The sequence below is a fragment of the Elephas maximus genome, chromosome 16, assembly GCF_024166365.1.
Source record: "Elephas maximus indicus isolate mEleMax1 chromosome 16, mEleMax1 primary haplotype, whole genome shotgun sequence".
Taxonomy (NCBI): Eukaryota; Metazoa; Chordata; class Mammalia; order Proboscidea; family Elephantidae; genus Elephas; species Elephas maximus.
In genome coordinates this window covers 18,799,822-18,815,122 of record NC_064834.1, presented here as the reverse complement: position 1 = coordinate 18,815,122, position 15,301 = coordinate 18,799,822, and the positions used below count along the sequence as shown (strand labels likewise).

At 43.6% G+C, this 15,301-nt stretch overlaps 1 protein-coding gene across 2 annotated transcripts in view; it reads left to right on the top strand.

The window, feature by feature from the left end:
* The first annotated feature begins 3,322 nt into the window (after positions 1–3,322).
* The window catches only part of SUPV3L1 (Suv3 like RNA helicase), a 32,625-nt gene continuing 20,646 nt past the window's right edge, over positions 3,323–15,301 (top strand). The window contains exons 1-4 of one of the 2 annotated variants that reach the window (XM_049855426.1): positions 3,638–3,726; positions 13,033–13,110; positions 13,233–13,317; positions 13,814–13,921. In XM_049855426.1, coding sequence (XP_049711383.1) covers positions 13,099–13,110; positions 13,233–13,317; positions 13,814–13,921 — 205 coding nt within the window. In that variant the 5' untranslated portion in view covers positions 3,638–3,726; positions 13,033–13,098. Of the gene's footprint in view, positions 3,727–13,032; positions 13,111–13,232; positions 13,318–13,813; positions 13,922–15,301 lie in introns of both variants that reach the window. The other variant, XM_049855425.1, reaches the window with a different exon arrangement.

Here is a 15,301-nt window from a genome sequence, read left to right as displayed (position 1 = left end):
GCCAGTTAATTAGAAATAAACTTGAGAATGAAATGTCTTTTAAAAAGAGTATGGTGTCCAATCCAACGGTTCTCAACCTCGGCTGCTTAGAATCACCTATGCAGCTTTTTAAAATATCCATGCTCAGGTCCTACCCAGGCCAGTAAAATCAGAATCTCTGGGGCTGGGACATCAGCATTAAAAAAGCTACCCAGGGTTGAGAACCACTGAGCTAAACCATTTGTTATTTCTCCCACTCACCTGAGATGCCATCAAGTTGATTCTGATGCATGGTGACCCCTGTGTGCCAGAGGAGAACTGCTCCATAGGGTTTTCAGCGGCTCATTTTTCAGAAGTGCATCACCTGGCCCTTCTTCCAGAGTCTTCCAAGGAGCCTGAGTGGATTCGAACCTCCAGCCTTGCTGTAAGCAGTCCAGCATGTTACTAACTTTTTGTACTACCCAGGGACTCCTTTTCTCTCACTAGTGAGGCATTTTTTCATTGTTTTGATCCTGATAGAGCAGAATATTTAGTTAAAATTACCAATTACCACATGAGCCAGTCAAATCTTAAGTTTTATGCTGTTCCTTTGATATTCAGTTGAATCTGCTGAGTATATACACGAGTTGACACTCGACGGAATATGTATGCCTTTAGGTTTCAGCCACATAAAAGCACAGTGAAGAAAATGTGTGACCTTAAATACAAGACTTGGGGTCTTCTATGAGCATAAATCTTATGTCACTCCCCTATCTAAAATCTTCGAGTGACTGAAATACTTCCAGGATAAAGTTCAGATTGAATACTGCAAAACACACATTCAGCTCTAGTTATGCCACACTGTTTTGTGTTTTCAAAAATCACTGTGCAAAGTATTAAAAAAAAAAAGTTGCCATCGAGTCAATTCTGACTCATAGCAACCCTATAGGACAGAGCAGAACTCTGCCTCATTGGGTTTCCAAGGAGCAGCACCTGGTGGATTCGAACTGCCAACGTTTTGGTTAGCAGCTGTAGCTCCTAACTACTACGCCACCAGGGTTTCCAACAAAGTTATGGAAGTAGAAATTATATATATAGCTATGCAATAACAAATATAAATTATATATATATAGCTATGCAGTGATGGGAAACCTTGGTGGTGTAGCAGTTAAGAGTTACGGCTGCTAACAAAAAGGTGGTCAGTTTGAATCCACCAGGCCCTCCTTGGAACCTCTATGGGGCAGTTCTACTCTGTCCTATGGGGTTGCTATAAGCCGGCATCGACTTGATGGCAATGGGATGCAGTAACCATCCTCAAGTACATACTAACTCCCCCTTTGGCCTGTTTCTCCCAATGTTAGCACTTCGTGGTGGAAAGAACAATTTGCTTTGAAGTCAGAAGGACTTAGATCCGTATCTGACTCCACATAACACTGAGACAAGTTACTTAACCTTACTGAACCTTATCAATAAACCTGGTGACAATGGTACCTTTAAATGGTTGTCAGGCATATTAATAGATTAAAAGGAATAAAAGCACTTGCCTCAGCTGCATATTAAATGTTTGGTTTGTTCCTCATTCTCTCAGTTTTCAAATCTAATGAGACATCCTAGCTTAATGCCATTTTCTGATGCCATTTTCTGTCATATGTGGTCAGTCACTAAATTGTCTAGGATTCCTTCATAGTTTCTCCATTCCCGTCCTTTCCACACACACATTCCCTAACATAATCCACACTAATCCACTATCTCCTGCTAGAACTATTACTGTAGTTGGTTTGCCTTTTTGGGGGGGTCTGTTTGTCCCATTCTAGGCACTTTCTAAATGAACGACTTCTCAAAAACGTAGGGACTGATTTGAAAATTCTTCAATATGCCTTTTCCAACATTAAGCCCTGCTTACTTTTTTTTTTTTTACTTACTTAGTTACATCATTTCCTCTGACCACAATTTCCTTACTGCTTCTGTCTTTATTAAGTCTGGCAGAAATCTCCGTTGTTAGTTGCCGCCAAGCTGACTCCGACTCACGGTGACCCCATGTGTGCAGAGTAGAACTGTGATTCATGGGGTTGTCAAGGCTGTGACCTTTCAGAAGCAGATCGCTGGGCCTGTCTTCCGAGGCACGGGGGGGCGGGGGGGGGGCGGAGGGTTCAAACCACCAAGCTTAGGGTTAGCAGGCAGGCGCTTAACTGTGTCACCAAGGGGTGTCTATGGCTCTGAAACTGCTCCTTTTTCTGAACTCCCACTAGCCAATTAGAGTAAGTACAGTTTAATGTAAGGAGCCCTGGGGGTGCAATGGTTACATGCGTAGCTGCTAACCGGAAGGTCTACTGTTGGAACCCGCCAGCTGCTCCATGGGAGAAAAGACCTGGCGATCTGCTCCCTGAAGATTAAAAAAAAACAGATTACTGCCTAGGAAATCCTGTGGGGCAGTTCTACTCTGTCCTAAAGGGTCGCTGTGAGTCGGAATCGACTTGAGGGCACACAACAACACATTGTTTAACGTGTGCCTTTCTTATCACCAAACCAGATGAGAAGCTCTTTGAGGGCAAGGGAACGTCCATTTGTATCCCCGAGGTTTAAAAAGTATTTTGTGAATCACAAGCATGTAGCAAATTGTTACTGAAATACTATCTGACACAGTATTGCTACACAACACCTTCCTTCACGTGCAACAATCTTAATGTTTTAAGTTGTAAGTAGAACGGGAAAAAGATGAAAAATCTCACGGCATATTTTCAATTTAGTATCTCGTAACCTCATTTAAGAGGGCACAGGATCCAACTAATACAAATGAAATTAAACTTTGGCCGAGGTACGGAGCACACATTTCTTACCACATTAGCTGTTAGTAAGATGTGCACAGACTGCTCACAAAGTCTCAGTACTTACACACGTGTCACACAGGGCATCTACCTAAGAACCTGAACAACAAAATTCCTTGGCTACCCTCGCGAGGGGACAGATCAGGTTATGTTCTCCTACTTGGCCCTATTGGGAAACGAAAGCTAATAATCCAAGGAAGCTTCGGGGAGAATGCTCTTTAGCGCTCCAGTCCGCACATCACGCGCCTAAGCGGGGGACAAGCAGCCTCTCCCCCACCCTGCCGGCACGGCTCCCCGACAGCCCACGTGCTCCAGGACACCAGCTCCCCAGCCTGCCAGTTTGGGTCACGTGGCGCACCGCGCAGGTCCCCGCGCTCATCTGTGGCGTCCCCAAAGATGCCTGATTATTTTCTTCTTTAGCGATCGCTGATCCCACTCTCCAATGGAAAATAGAGTAAAATGTACCTTTAAGGGCTTTTCCTTATAAGGCTTCCTTTCCCGTGAAGCCAGTCATACGGCGTTACTATTTCCTGAAACGGTAGGGCGTCTTTCCGGGCAGCCTACCCGGTCGGCTCGGGTCTTCCCGGGCGGCAGGCCCCGGGGATGTGCGTCACTGTGCGCCGCCGTGTCCGCGGGCTGCTCCTGGTTCGTCCAGGGCCGGCGGCCTCGATGTCCTTTCCTCGGTGTGCGGTGTGGTGGGCTCGGCTCCCGGCGGGACGCCGGGCTGGCCACCGGGCGGCCGTCTGCTCCGCCCTTCGCGCGCACGTCGGACTCTCTCCTGGGGCTCTGGGGCGCCTTCCTGCCGTTGCCGCCGCCTCCTCCTCCGCCTCCGGTGGCTCCAAAGCCCCGAACACGTCCTTGTTCGTGCCGCTGACTGTGAAACCCCTGGGCCCCAGTGCGGATGGCGACGTCGGGGCCGAGCTGAGCCGGCCTCTGGACAAGAGTGAGGGCAGGGGCTAGGCGGGGGCGGCGGGCGGTGGTGGCCGCCGGGCCCACCGGCCGCGGGAGGGCTGCGCTCCCGTGTCTGGGCGACCCCAGGTCCCCTCGGGCGTTGACACGGGGCTTGTCAGTGTCTGCCACCCTTGCTAGCTTTTTTTTTTTCTCTCTTGGTAATGTGTTTTGGCGAAAGTTTATACAGCTAATTAGATTACCTTAAACAATTTTTATACAAATTGTTCCATGCCATCGGTTATAATTTTTACAGTGTGTCAGTATTCTCATTATTTCCGTTCCGTTTGCTCTGCCTCCATTGATCTAGCTTTCCTTCCTCTCCTTGCCTTGTGTATCTTTGCTTTTGGCTAACTGTTGATCGGCTGGTCTCATATGGTTGTTTGTTCAAGGGAGCCATTACTCACGGGTATTGTTTATTTTATAAGCCAATCTGTTATTTGGCTGAAAGGTGACCTGCAGAAATAGCTTGAATTCCAAGTTCAAAGGGTATCTTAGGCGGTAGTTTCAGGGGTTCCACTAGTCTCTATTGGTCCAATAAATCTGGCCTTTTTTAGGAATTTGACCTTTGTTCTACATTTTTCTCCCGTTCTTTCTGGGACCTTCTATCGTGTCTCTGGCCAGAATGGTTAGTAGTGGTACCTGGGCGCCATCTAGTTCCTCTGGTCTCAAGTTAGAAGTTGTGGGTCTTGTGTTCTTTTTAGTCCTGTGGACTAGTTTCTTCTTTGAGCCTTTGATTTCCTTCATTCTCTTTTGCTCCAGACACTAAAAACCAATAGTTGTACTTTAGATGGACACTCACAAGCTTTTAAGACCCCAGACTCTACTCACCAGACTGGGATGTAGAACATTAACTTTGTGAACTGTGTTATGCCACTTGACTAAGTTGTCCCCCGAAATCTCGCTGGCTTTTGAGCCGCTTAAGGCTTGGGACTGTGTCTGATTTGTCCTTAACGGCCCACCCCCAGAAGTGACCTTTTCCCTTTGACTGCCCTTCCCTCTGAATGGTTTAAACCTTTTTGTGTTGGAACAATTAAGTTTTTTGAGTAGTTAAGTAGGTGACTTCCTTTTCAAGCATTCTTTGTTCCTCCTTCGTTACCCAGAACTATTGTCCCTGAAAGGTGGGATGTGTATGTGTGTGTATCAGTGTGTGTGTATGAGAGAGAGTGTGTGTATGTGTGTGTGTGTGTGTGTAAAACCAGAGGACTTCTTTCAGGATTCTTTGTCATTGACTAGGCTGACGAAGCCCAGACCATGTTAGGCTGTATGGTGGTTACTAAGAGGAACCAGAGTCAAATCCAGATCTTCCCTCAAGGAATTTACAGTTTTGTGGAGAGGAAGGATGTAGTGATAATCAACTGTAATACAAAATAGAACATGATAATGGTGTTCTTACCAGAGGTGGTAGGGACTCTAATCATCTGGGGCTCCAGGGAGAAAGGAAAACTTACCATCAGCAACTGGCAGTGGATTTTGCCCCCCAAAGTAACCTTGGGTGCATTTGACAGGGAGCTTGCAAATGTTTTCAAGGGACCTGTGCAGTTTCTGATGATGTGGCTGTATTTCTTTAGCTTCTGGCTGATTAGGTGGATGAGAGAGTTTCTTTTGACCAAATGAAGTGTTCTGGGAGGCTGAGAAGATAATGCTATAGCTAGCCAGAAACTATCTTCAGGCAGTTCACTTCAACAAGGAACCTTAGTGCCTCTGTTATAATTTTTAAAATATAGACTACAGCATGCTATGAATCAAACCTTGTTTTTCAGAGCAGAAGGACAGTATTTTCACTAAAAACATGATGGAACCCACAGTATAAGTTACTCTTTGACCTATTCATCCAAGCAGTGTTAAGGAAGGCCTTTTCACTTTACTTGGCATTAGGGACTATATTATTTTAATAATGTAAAAATCGACTCGACGGCAGTGGGTTTAATTGTATATTAAGGCATATCGTAATTTGTGTGAAATGATTTGTCTTATTAGGTAAATATAGATAAACCCTTCTTTTGTGCTGCTATTCCAATTCACCTGAAAATGTCTTTGCTGTTCTAATCAGCCTTAACATCTGGAATTGATTAGTCATCGATGCTCCCTGAAAGGAGATAGAATGAAGATACTGGATTGTCAGCAGCATGTTTTCTTTTGGTGGAGAATCCTTAGATACCTCATTGGACCAGTGTGTACTGGGCAGCTTTTCATCTCCCTTAGTTGGAATTGATCCATACATTAAATTTACTAGAATAATCCTTTCAGCATTGCAAGAGGGGCTGCAGAAAACAATAAACTTCCACAATCTTATGTAGCCACATAGTTGTTATTGTTGTTAGGTGTCTTCCAGTCAGTTCTGACCCGTGGCGACCCTGTGTACAGCAGAATGAAACCCTACCCAGTCCTGCGCAATTCTCACAGTCATTACTGTGTTTGAGCCTGTTGTTGTAGCCACTGTGTCAGTCCGTCTCGCTGATGGTTTTCCTCTTTTTCGCTCACCCTCTACGGACTGTGATGTCCTTCTCCAGGGACTGATCCCTCCTGGTAACATGTCCAAAGTATGTATGACGAAGTCTTGCCACCCTCCCTTCTAAGCAGGATTCTGGCTGTACTTTTAAGACAGATTTGTTCATTTTTCTGGCAGTCCATGGTACATTCAATATTCTTTGCCAACACCATAATTCAGTCGTCCTTATTCATTGTCCAGCTTTCACATGCCTGTGAGGTGATTGAAAATACCATGGCTTGGGTCAGGTGCACCTTAGTCTTTCAGATGACATCTTTGTTTTTTAAAACATTGAAGAGGTCTTTTGCAGCGGATTTGCCTAATGTAATATGAGGTTTGATTTCTTGACCGCTACTTCCATGAGCCTTGATTGTGGACCCAAGTAAAACAAAAACCTTGACAACTTCAGTCTTTTCTCCATTTATCATGATGTTGTTTATTGGTCCAGTTGTGAGGATTTTTTGTTTTCTTTACTTTCCCATAGAGATCGGGACAATAATCTGTCACTTCTCAATCTCTTGCTTGCTCCTTTCCTGAAAAGGTAGTCTTGGTGGCACAATGATTAAGTGTTTGGCTGCTAATCAAAAGGTTGGCAGTTTGAATCTGCCAGCTGCTTCTTGGAAACCCTATAGGGCAGTTCAGCTCTGTCGTATAGGGTCACTATGAGTTGGAATTTACTCAACGGCAGTGGCTTTTTTTGGGGGGGGGGTCTCCTGAAAAGTTGGTGTACTTCAAGGCTCTGTCCCATGTCGCCTTGCCTTCTTATTCAGTACACTTTCTAGGGGGTCTCATTGTCTTCCCTTGAGGTCACTTAACATTTATGTGTTAATTCAATCTTTGTCTTTAGACTGCGCCTCTCTCATTTTCCCTGGACCTGTATATGTCTAGCTGCCTACGAGGTATCTCTGCTTAGATTTCTCACATGAACCTCACCTCAGCAAGTCCAAGACAACTTATCCTCTTCCCTTCACCTGCACACCCTCCAGGTTGCTACTTGCTCCTTCCCCCATATCGTTCTCCGGTATCACTGGGTGCTCAAGTCAAAAACCTAGTAGTCTTGATTCTTCCCATCCCTTACCCCCTCCATCAAACAATCAAAGTCCCATTGACAAGTCTTATTGATTCTGCCTCATAAATATTTATTGAACTCATTCACTTCTCTTCTCCATTGCAACCAGCCTAGCCTGAATTATCAATTTCTGTCTTTTGACTGGACTGTTGCAGTAGCCCCTTGCTTGTCTCCTTGTACACCTTTGATCTCTCTAATCCATTCTTAACCTGTAGCCCAGATGTTCTTTTAAAAAGGTACAATCATGCTACTGCCCTGCAAAAAGTTGTTTCGTTTTTCCACTGTCCTTAGTTTAAAAGGGTCCCCAACCATTATGGCCTGTAAGGCCCTGCCTGACCTGGCCCAGGTACCTCTCCAGCCTCAGCGCATGCTGCTTTCCACACACATTGATGAAATGTGCCGTGTGCACTTTTGCTCCAGCCCTTCTGCATGTGCTACATTCCCTGCCTAGACTACTGGGCACTTCTTCTCTAGGCTACTTCATTTTTAATCTAGCTGACTCGTCTTGATTATTAATGGTAGCCTAATTTTTTTTAAAATGCTGCTTCCTGGCGAGTAGAGTAGGTTAAGTTTCCAGACTCCCTTATCGTCCTTTGTTTCCCCTGCAGTGACACTCATCACATTTGTAATTGCTTGATCAGCCGAGGTAAACATACACCAGAGTCCACGTGGGCTCCAGGAGAACATGGCCATTAGTGTCTTGTTCACTGCTGTATCTCCAGTCTGACAGCCATTCAACAAATACTTATTGTCTACTGTGTGCCAGGCACTGTTCTAGACACACAGTAGGTGTTGTATGTGTGTGTATTCTGGTTGATTGTAATGCATATTACCACGTAGATGTAGGTAGACTACAACTGAAAAGATAGTTCGTATTTTGGATAGGCATTTAGCAGTTAAGTGACTGGCCTGGTTTTCATTCAGTTGCCTTTTCTCCATTGTTAAAATTTCCTGGTTGATGAGAAGAATATTTTCTCTGCCTTCTCGCTGGGTTATTGTGGAAATCTCCATAAGGTATGTGGCAGAGCACTCTTGAGAAGTGTAAAGGGCTCAACAGATGTAAACTAGCATCGTTTGTACTGACACTCAGTATTTGAAAAATGGAGGGCAGAGTTCCTGGGTTGTCACCCTGTGATAGAATCTGTGATGTGTGGACACTGGGAAAACTATTCCCACAGGGGCCCAGATAATCTCTCCTATCTACTTAGTAGGTTGATGTGAGGAACCTATTAAATAGGTGTTTTTAAGTAATTGTACAAATAAGGGATTTTTGTCTAAACCTCTCGCCTCCTTTAGGCTGTTAATAGCTGGTGTAAAATTCCTTGGGTATATTTCTGCTCATAATCGTTGAGCTCCAATAGAGCAGTGTTTATAAGCCTTTTGGGCACTGGCGTGAATTTTTAAGTGTTTGGAAGTTCTAGAAGTGAAGTACAGCTAGCTTTGGTGGAGGAGTGTCCCTCCTTTTTCTGCAAAGGTTGCCCAAGGCTTTGGGTGGGGTGGTGAAGGAGGAAGGCAGCACCCAGGCATTCCAATCGGCCAGGTCAGCCCTAGCTGTCCTCAGGTGACAGGTGCACCTTCAGAGTGTGCTCTCCTCCTGGCTTTTGAGTGATCACCGGCATGTTCACAGGAGGTGGCAGCCGCAAATCATATTCATGGGTGGATTTTTTTAGCAATTGTGACTCACAGTCAAGGTCTCAGATAAATTGAGGCAGGTTGGGGTGGTTTCCTAGTAGGTTCTAGTAGCAGAAGATGGGTGGGTGCAGATTGGGACTTGAATTGGTAGGGCTGTGGCAAGGGGGGTGGAAGCAACTCACCTCTGTGTTAGTAGAGTGAATGGGAGTCAGAGTTTTGGGGACACTTGCTTGGCAGAACACCTGGACTCACATGTTCTGACATGCCATTTAGGAAGCACAGAATTAGGTTGTAGTGCTAAGGGGTCAAGATTATGGCACCATCCCTGTTCAGGCTATTTGATGACACTTTTCCCACCAGAGAGACTACCCTTCAGCACCTCTAGCTGCCTGAATGGACCTCATGCCCTTGGTTGCAAGAAGAACCTTATAGAAGTACAGAGGCTTAACCAATTAGTGTGATTTGATGTAGGTGTATCTGGCACAGACCCATGTGGGGGTAAAGGAACAGCGGAGACTCCTCAGTTTGAGTGCTGCTGTCTCATCCGTTACCTGGAAGAGCTGCAGAAAAGCCAGAAGCATTTGGCCTGACACATGGCTCCCTGATGCAGTAGTGGCAGTGTTAGCAAGTCTTGCACCGCGTTTCATAATTCCCTTGGTGATGATATGAAAGGTTGGATACAAGCTCCTTACCACTACTAGCACACTGTTCTCGTACCTCTTCTTATTCACAGGAAGGGAAGTAATACTAGGAAGTATTATTAAAGGGGCAGGAACTAAGTGTCATTATTTGGTGGTTTTTGATACAGTCTCTTCAGGATTGATTCTGGTTTTGTATGACTCTTCTGGAGCCCCTGAGTGGTGCAAATGGTTAAGTGCTCAACTACGAGACAAAAGGTTGGCGGTTTGAACCCACCAGAGGCACCTCATGGAACTGGGGAGTGCAGTGATTAAGCACTCGGCTGCTAACTGAAAGGTCGTTGGTTCAAACCCACCAGCCACTCCATGAGAGGAAGATGCAGCAGTCTGTATCCATAAAGATGACATCCTTGGGAACCGTGTAGGGCAGTTCTGCTCCATCCTTTAGGGTCACCTTGAGTTGGAATCGACTTGATGGCAATGGGTTCGAAAGGCGCCTCGGAAGACAGGCCCAATGATCTGCTCCTGAAAGGCCACAGCCCTGAAGACCCTATGGAGCGCAGCACTACTCTGCACATGTGGGATCTCTGTGAGTCGGAGTTGCCTTGACGGCACCTGACAACAACATGCCTCTTCTGTCTGTCCTTTTTGGGTCCTAGATATTCCTAACCTGTTCTGCTAACTTCTCTCCATCTGGCTTTTCCACTGTGGAGTCGCCATTCCTATTCGGCTATGAATAGGTTGAGTCGCACAGCTTCCCATCCACCCATCCTTCCCTCAGGTGAACACGTAGCTTTGATGTATTTTGGATGGGTTTTTAGTTATTTACTGGTGACTACAGTGAAACAAGAGAATGAAAACACCTTAGCCACAGGGGTAAATCGCGCGGTTTAACAAGTCAGAAGGCTACAGGAATAGCGACTTCTTTGTCAGGATATAAATGGAGTGAGTAAGGTGGTGATTATTTTTGTGTCAAGACTCATATGAGGCACATTTACATTTTAGAAGAGAAACTACCTTGATGGGCTGTTTTTTAAGATCTTGTCTTCTTTTCAAAAGAAGGTGTAATCATTTAAAACACAGTGCAGTTGGCTTAGAGTTTATACTGAGCTCTCTAGCCTCTGAGTTCTAGCAAATGTAGTTGAATCCCAGCATAGCGGTATTAAATCCCAGGCGCCCGTTAAAGGCAGCAGGAAGAAAGCTGCTACCTGGTTAAAAGTTGTAGTAGCTGACTCATTTCTGTTGTTGCTGTTGTTAGTTGGCGTCAAGTGGATTCTGACTCGTGGTGATCCCAGGTGTGCACCATAGGGTTTTCAAGGCTGTGATCTTTCAGAAGTGGATCACCAAGCCTGTCTTCTGAGGCGCTCCTGGGTGGCTTCAGATCACCAGCCTTCTGGCTAGTTGTCAAGCGCTTAACTGTTTGGAGCCACCCAGGGACCTGCCTCATTTCGGCTCTGGCTGAAATCCAGGGTGTCTGCTTTAATCACTTGTTAATTTTAATGAGAAGTAATTATGGCCAAAATTCAGGTCATTCTGTTAGGAACAATGAGACAGTACAGGCTTTATTTATTTTTTTAAAAACAATTTTTATATACTTCTGTAGTAGTTTTAAAAGTATACTTTTTCAATGCCGTTTCCATTGTGTTCATGTTTTTACAACAATTTTTTAAAAATTGACTAATGGACTTTGAAAAACCTTTTTAGATACAGTCTTGATGCAGAGAAACCTCACTTTTTGTGGGTAATATTCATTTTTGAGTTATAATTTACATGCCATAAAGTTTGCCCGTTTCAAGTGTATAATTCAGTGGTTTTTAATATATTTGCAGGTTGTGTAACTGTGATCATAATCTAATTTTAGAACATTTTCATCACCCCAGAAAGGAACTCTGTACCCATTGGCAATCACTCCCTGCTCCCTGGCCTCCCCAGCCCTGGGCAACCGCTAATGTACTTTCTGTCTCCGTAGATGTACCTCTTCTGGACATTTCATAGAAATAGTTTTCAATAAGTGGTCTTCTGAGACTTGTTTCTTTCACTCAGCATAATGAGAAACCTTACATTTTAGAAGTATTTTAAATTGAATAAAATAGCATGATTCTTATATGACACTGGAGTGTTAGTCACCGAAAATGGGTTAAGTTCAATACATGGGATCTGTTTTCTGTATTGAGTTTATAGGTCAGCAGAATTTTCTCAAGCAGCCTGTGACTGAAGATATATATTACCTTTAGTTGTGGGTAAATGTGACTAAAGCAGTGATTTCAAAAATCACTGTACCCACGTTGTACAAAACAAAGTTTTGTTAGTGGGAAGCCTTCGTCAGGCTTCTTTTCTTCAGTGAGTATTGTACATGTGTGGCTCTTGTGGGAGGTAAAAATACAGGCCACTGGCCTTTCTGTGTTTCATGGCAAAGACTACATCCCCAGTTTTGGCCTGCTTTCCTAGAAATGCAAGTGTGAATGGACTAGTAAAGTGTTCATCTCTATAGAATAACACAATAGTCTTATTTTAGCATGTTGACGTTAATTCAGTCTCAAGTTGATGAATTTAAACTACTTCACTTATAAAATTATGATTCATAGTGGCATGTTACTTCAGCAGGCATCTAGTTCAACCTCCCTACAGCACAGAAGCTTCTCTGACATCACTCCTGAACTACAGCCATCTAACCCTTGCTTGAGTATATCCCACAACAAAGAGCTCATAATGTGAGGCAGCCCTTTTTCACTGTCCTGATGGTTAGAAGGAAACCCTGGTGGCGTAGTGGTTAAGTGCTATAGCTGCTAACCAATAGGTCAGCAGTTGAAATCCACCAGGCGCTCCTTGGAAACTCTATGGGGCAGTTCTACTCTGTCCTGTAGGGTCGCTACAAGTCAAATTTGACTCAGCAGGGTAACGGGTTTTTTGTTTTTTTTTTTTTTTTTTTTAGGTAATTGTTAGAAAGTTCATGTGTAGATTCCACTGAAATCTGTTTTCCTCACCTTGCACTGATGTTAGTTGTGTCGCCTAGAACAAAATAAGTGTGATCTGTTCTCCCTAATATCTTTAAACTAAAGATCATTACCTGCCTCTTTATTTGCATAAAACACGATATTCTGGTCCGGGCTGTATTGATTGTCTTTCTGGATGCATTTTAGCTGCTCATGATTTGATATCCAGAATGGTTGTTAAGTAAATTAAACAGAACGTGTTTATCTAAAAGCAGTGGAGGTTAGGGGCTGCTTCCTCTGATCCTGCATCACCTTGCTCATCGCTCTGCAATATTACTGGAACATTGTATTATGTGGCTTGGACGCTCTTTGCACTGTTAACCCAGAAAGAGCTTGTGATCAATGAAAACCTTCAAGTTTTTGCAACACTCAGTAGATGACTGCCTTAAGTGTTACAACTTGAGATTTCTTTCACCTTTTGGGCACTTCTCTACCTGAGAAAGGAAACAAATGTTAAATTTTGCTATCTTTCTTCCAGATGAAGTAAAAAAGGTCTTAGACAAGTTTTACAAGAGGAAAGAAATTCAGAAACTGGGTGCTGATTATGGACTTGATGGTAAGTAATCTTTTATTCTTAGAGTATATTTTTGTTGGTGTTGTGTGGGACACTCTGTGGCCTAGAAAGAAGGGCACAGTTGTGGTCTAGAGGCATGTCCCTAACCTTTGCTTCTGCCTTAGAAGGATGCTGGCAGGACTGACCTTCTGAGCCAGACTACATGGCAGAGGGGGAGTCCCCAATGCCAGAATCTGCATAGGCCTAGAGGTGGGTAAACAAAAGTGGAGATTGTCAGCCCATCTCAGTCATTTTGTTGGGGGAAAAATCCTTATGTCATTTGAATAATGACGAGACATTCCAGTGCGCTGCCTTTTCCCAGTGTTAGTGAATTTGACGCCATAAAGACTCTAAAACTGCCAGTCAAAAGTTTTGCATTAGAAAATGGGATTTTAGTGTTCTTGCCTATTTTCTGATCTGTGGAAAAACTAAGTAAGACATATCATTAAGGTACATTTCTGATAAAATGTCATCCCTTTAAGCTGAAAGTATCTAAAAATATGTGTATTTAAAAGTATTTCTGCCAGTTATCTCGCCTCTTTCTAACACATACCATTTACTTCAATACAAAGAAAAAAAACGCTTTCAAGTTGCTTATAAAAATCATTGTAAAATGCAATGAATGGTTTGTTTAGTGCATACGTGTACTCTTTCTTTTTTTAAATGAAAACTAAGCTCTGCCTATTTCAATTTTCTGTTTCCACAGCTCGTCTCTTCCACCAAGCTTTCATAAGCTTTCGAAATTATATTATGCAGTCTCATTCCCTGGATGTGGACATTCACATTGTTTTGAATGATATTTGTTTCGGTGCAGGCAAGTGTGTAGAGGTTTTTTTAAATCCCATTGCATATACTTTCTTTTTTGCTTCTGGTTTACTTCTTTAAAACAAAAGCCAAACCTGTTGCCATCAAGTCGATTCCAACTCATAGTGACCCTGTAGGACAGTAGAACTTCCCCAAAGGGTTTCCAAGGCTGTGGTCTTTATGGAAGTAGACTGCCACGTCTTTCTCCCACTGAGCAGCTGGTGGGTTGAAACCTCCGACCTTTTGATTAGCACCCAAGGGCTTAACTGCTGTGCCACCAGGGCTCCTTCCCGTTTACTTCTCTAGATAGGGCTTATTTGTTTTAGGGTAGGTCCAGGTAACATCCTCTGAGATAATTCATTGCTTTGATAGGAGGCCTTCTAGGTCTTTTAGCCTTTTTTTTTTTTGTATTTTTGAAAATTAAAAAAAAAAAACAAAACTGTGCATTAGGCGAAAGTTTACAGAGCATATTAGATTCCCATTTGATAGTTTGTACATAAAGTGTTTCCTGGCCTTGGCACCATTCCCCACAGTGTGTTCACACTCTCCCCATTTCCGCCCTGGGTGCCCCGTTTCCTTTCATCCTGATTTTCTAGCCCTTCCTGTCTTCTCGTCTTTGCCCTTCTGCTTATAGTGGGTCTCTGAGCTAGTTATTAAATCACCTGAATGTCCTGGACTTGAGAAGGGCTAGGGCCTGGTCTGCATCATCTCTTCTCCACTGTGTATCCACACAGACCACAGAGAAAGGGGCTTGTCACACTACATAGAATCAGCATATAGTAGATGCCATCTGTTTTTGCCTCTGGCCGCTTTAGCTCCCTCAGATCAGGACAAAGCTCTTGCTACAAGAGAAGCAAAAAAAAAAAAAAGTAAGAACATTATCATTTTTTCCTTATAGACAGTTTAACTTTGGTTATATTTTTAAAATATTTTTGACCATTAGGTTTTTACCCTGTGCCTGGTCTGAGGTAGAAGTTGGATACAAAGCAGGATGGGACATGGCACTGTCCTTGACTCAGAGCCATTATGGCCTGGAGAGTTCTTGCTGAGGAATTCTATGTTTGTCTCTCTGTGATCTTTGTAAAATCACAAGAAATGTTCAAAAAACATTAAATGTTTTAAAATGGTTAAAAATATTAAAAAATGGTTGTACCTGCATTGCTCTTCCTGTAACCGTTGGCTTTCTTTCTAATGTGTATTTCCAGGTTCTTTTTTTTTAACTCAATTTTTTATCTATGCTGGTTTTTGTCTCTTTGCCGTAGAGAAGTAGAATATGTTGGTTGGCAGCCCGTTTTCTGTGTTCTTGGAAAATATAAGTGAAATTAGGAGGAAAACTTCAGTCAGAGCAGGACCCCTGAAAAGAACTGTTGCTTTTATCCTGACACTGTCA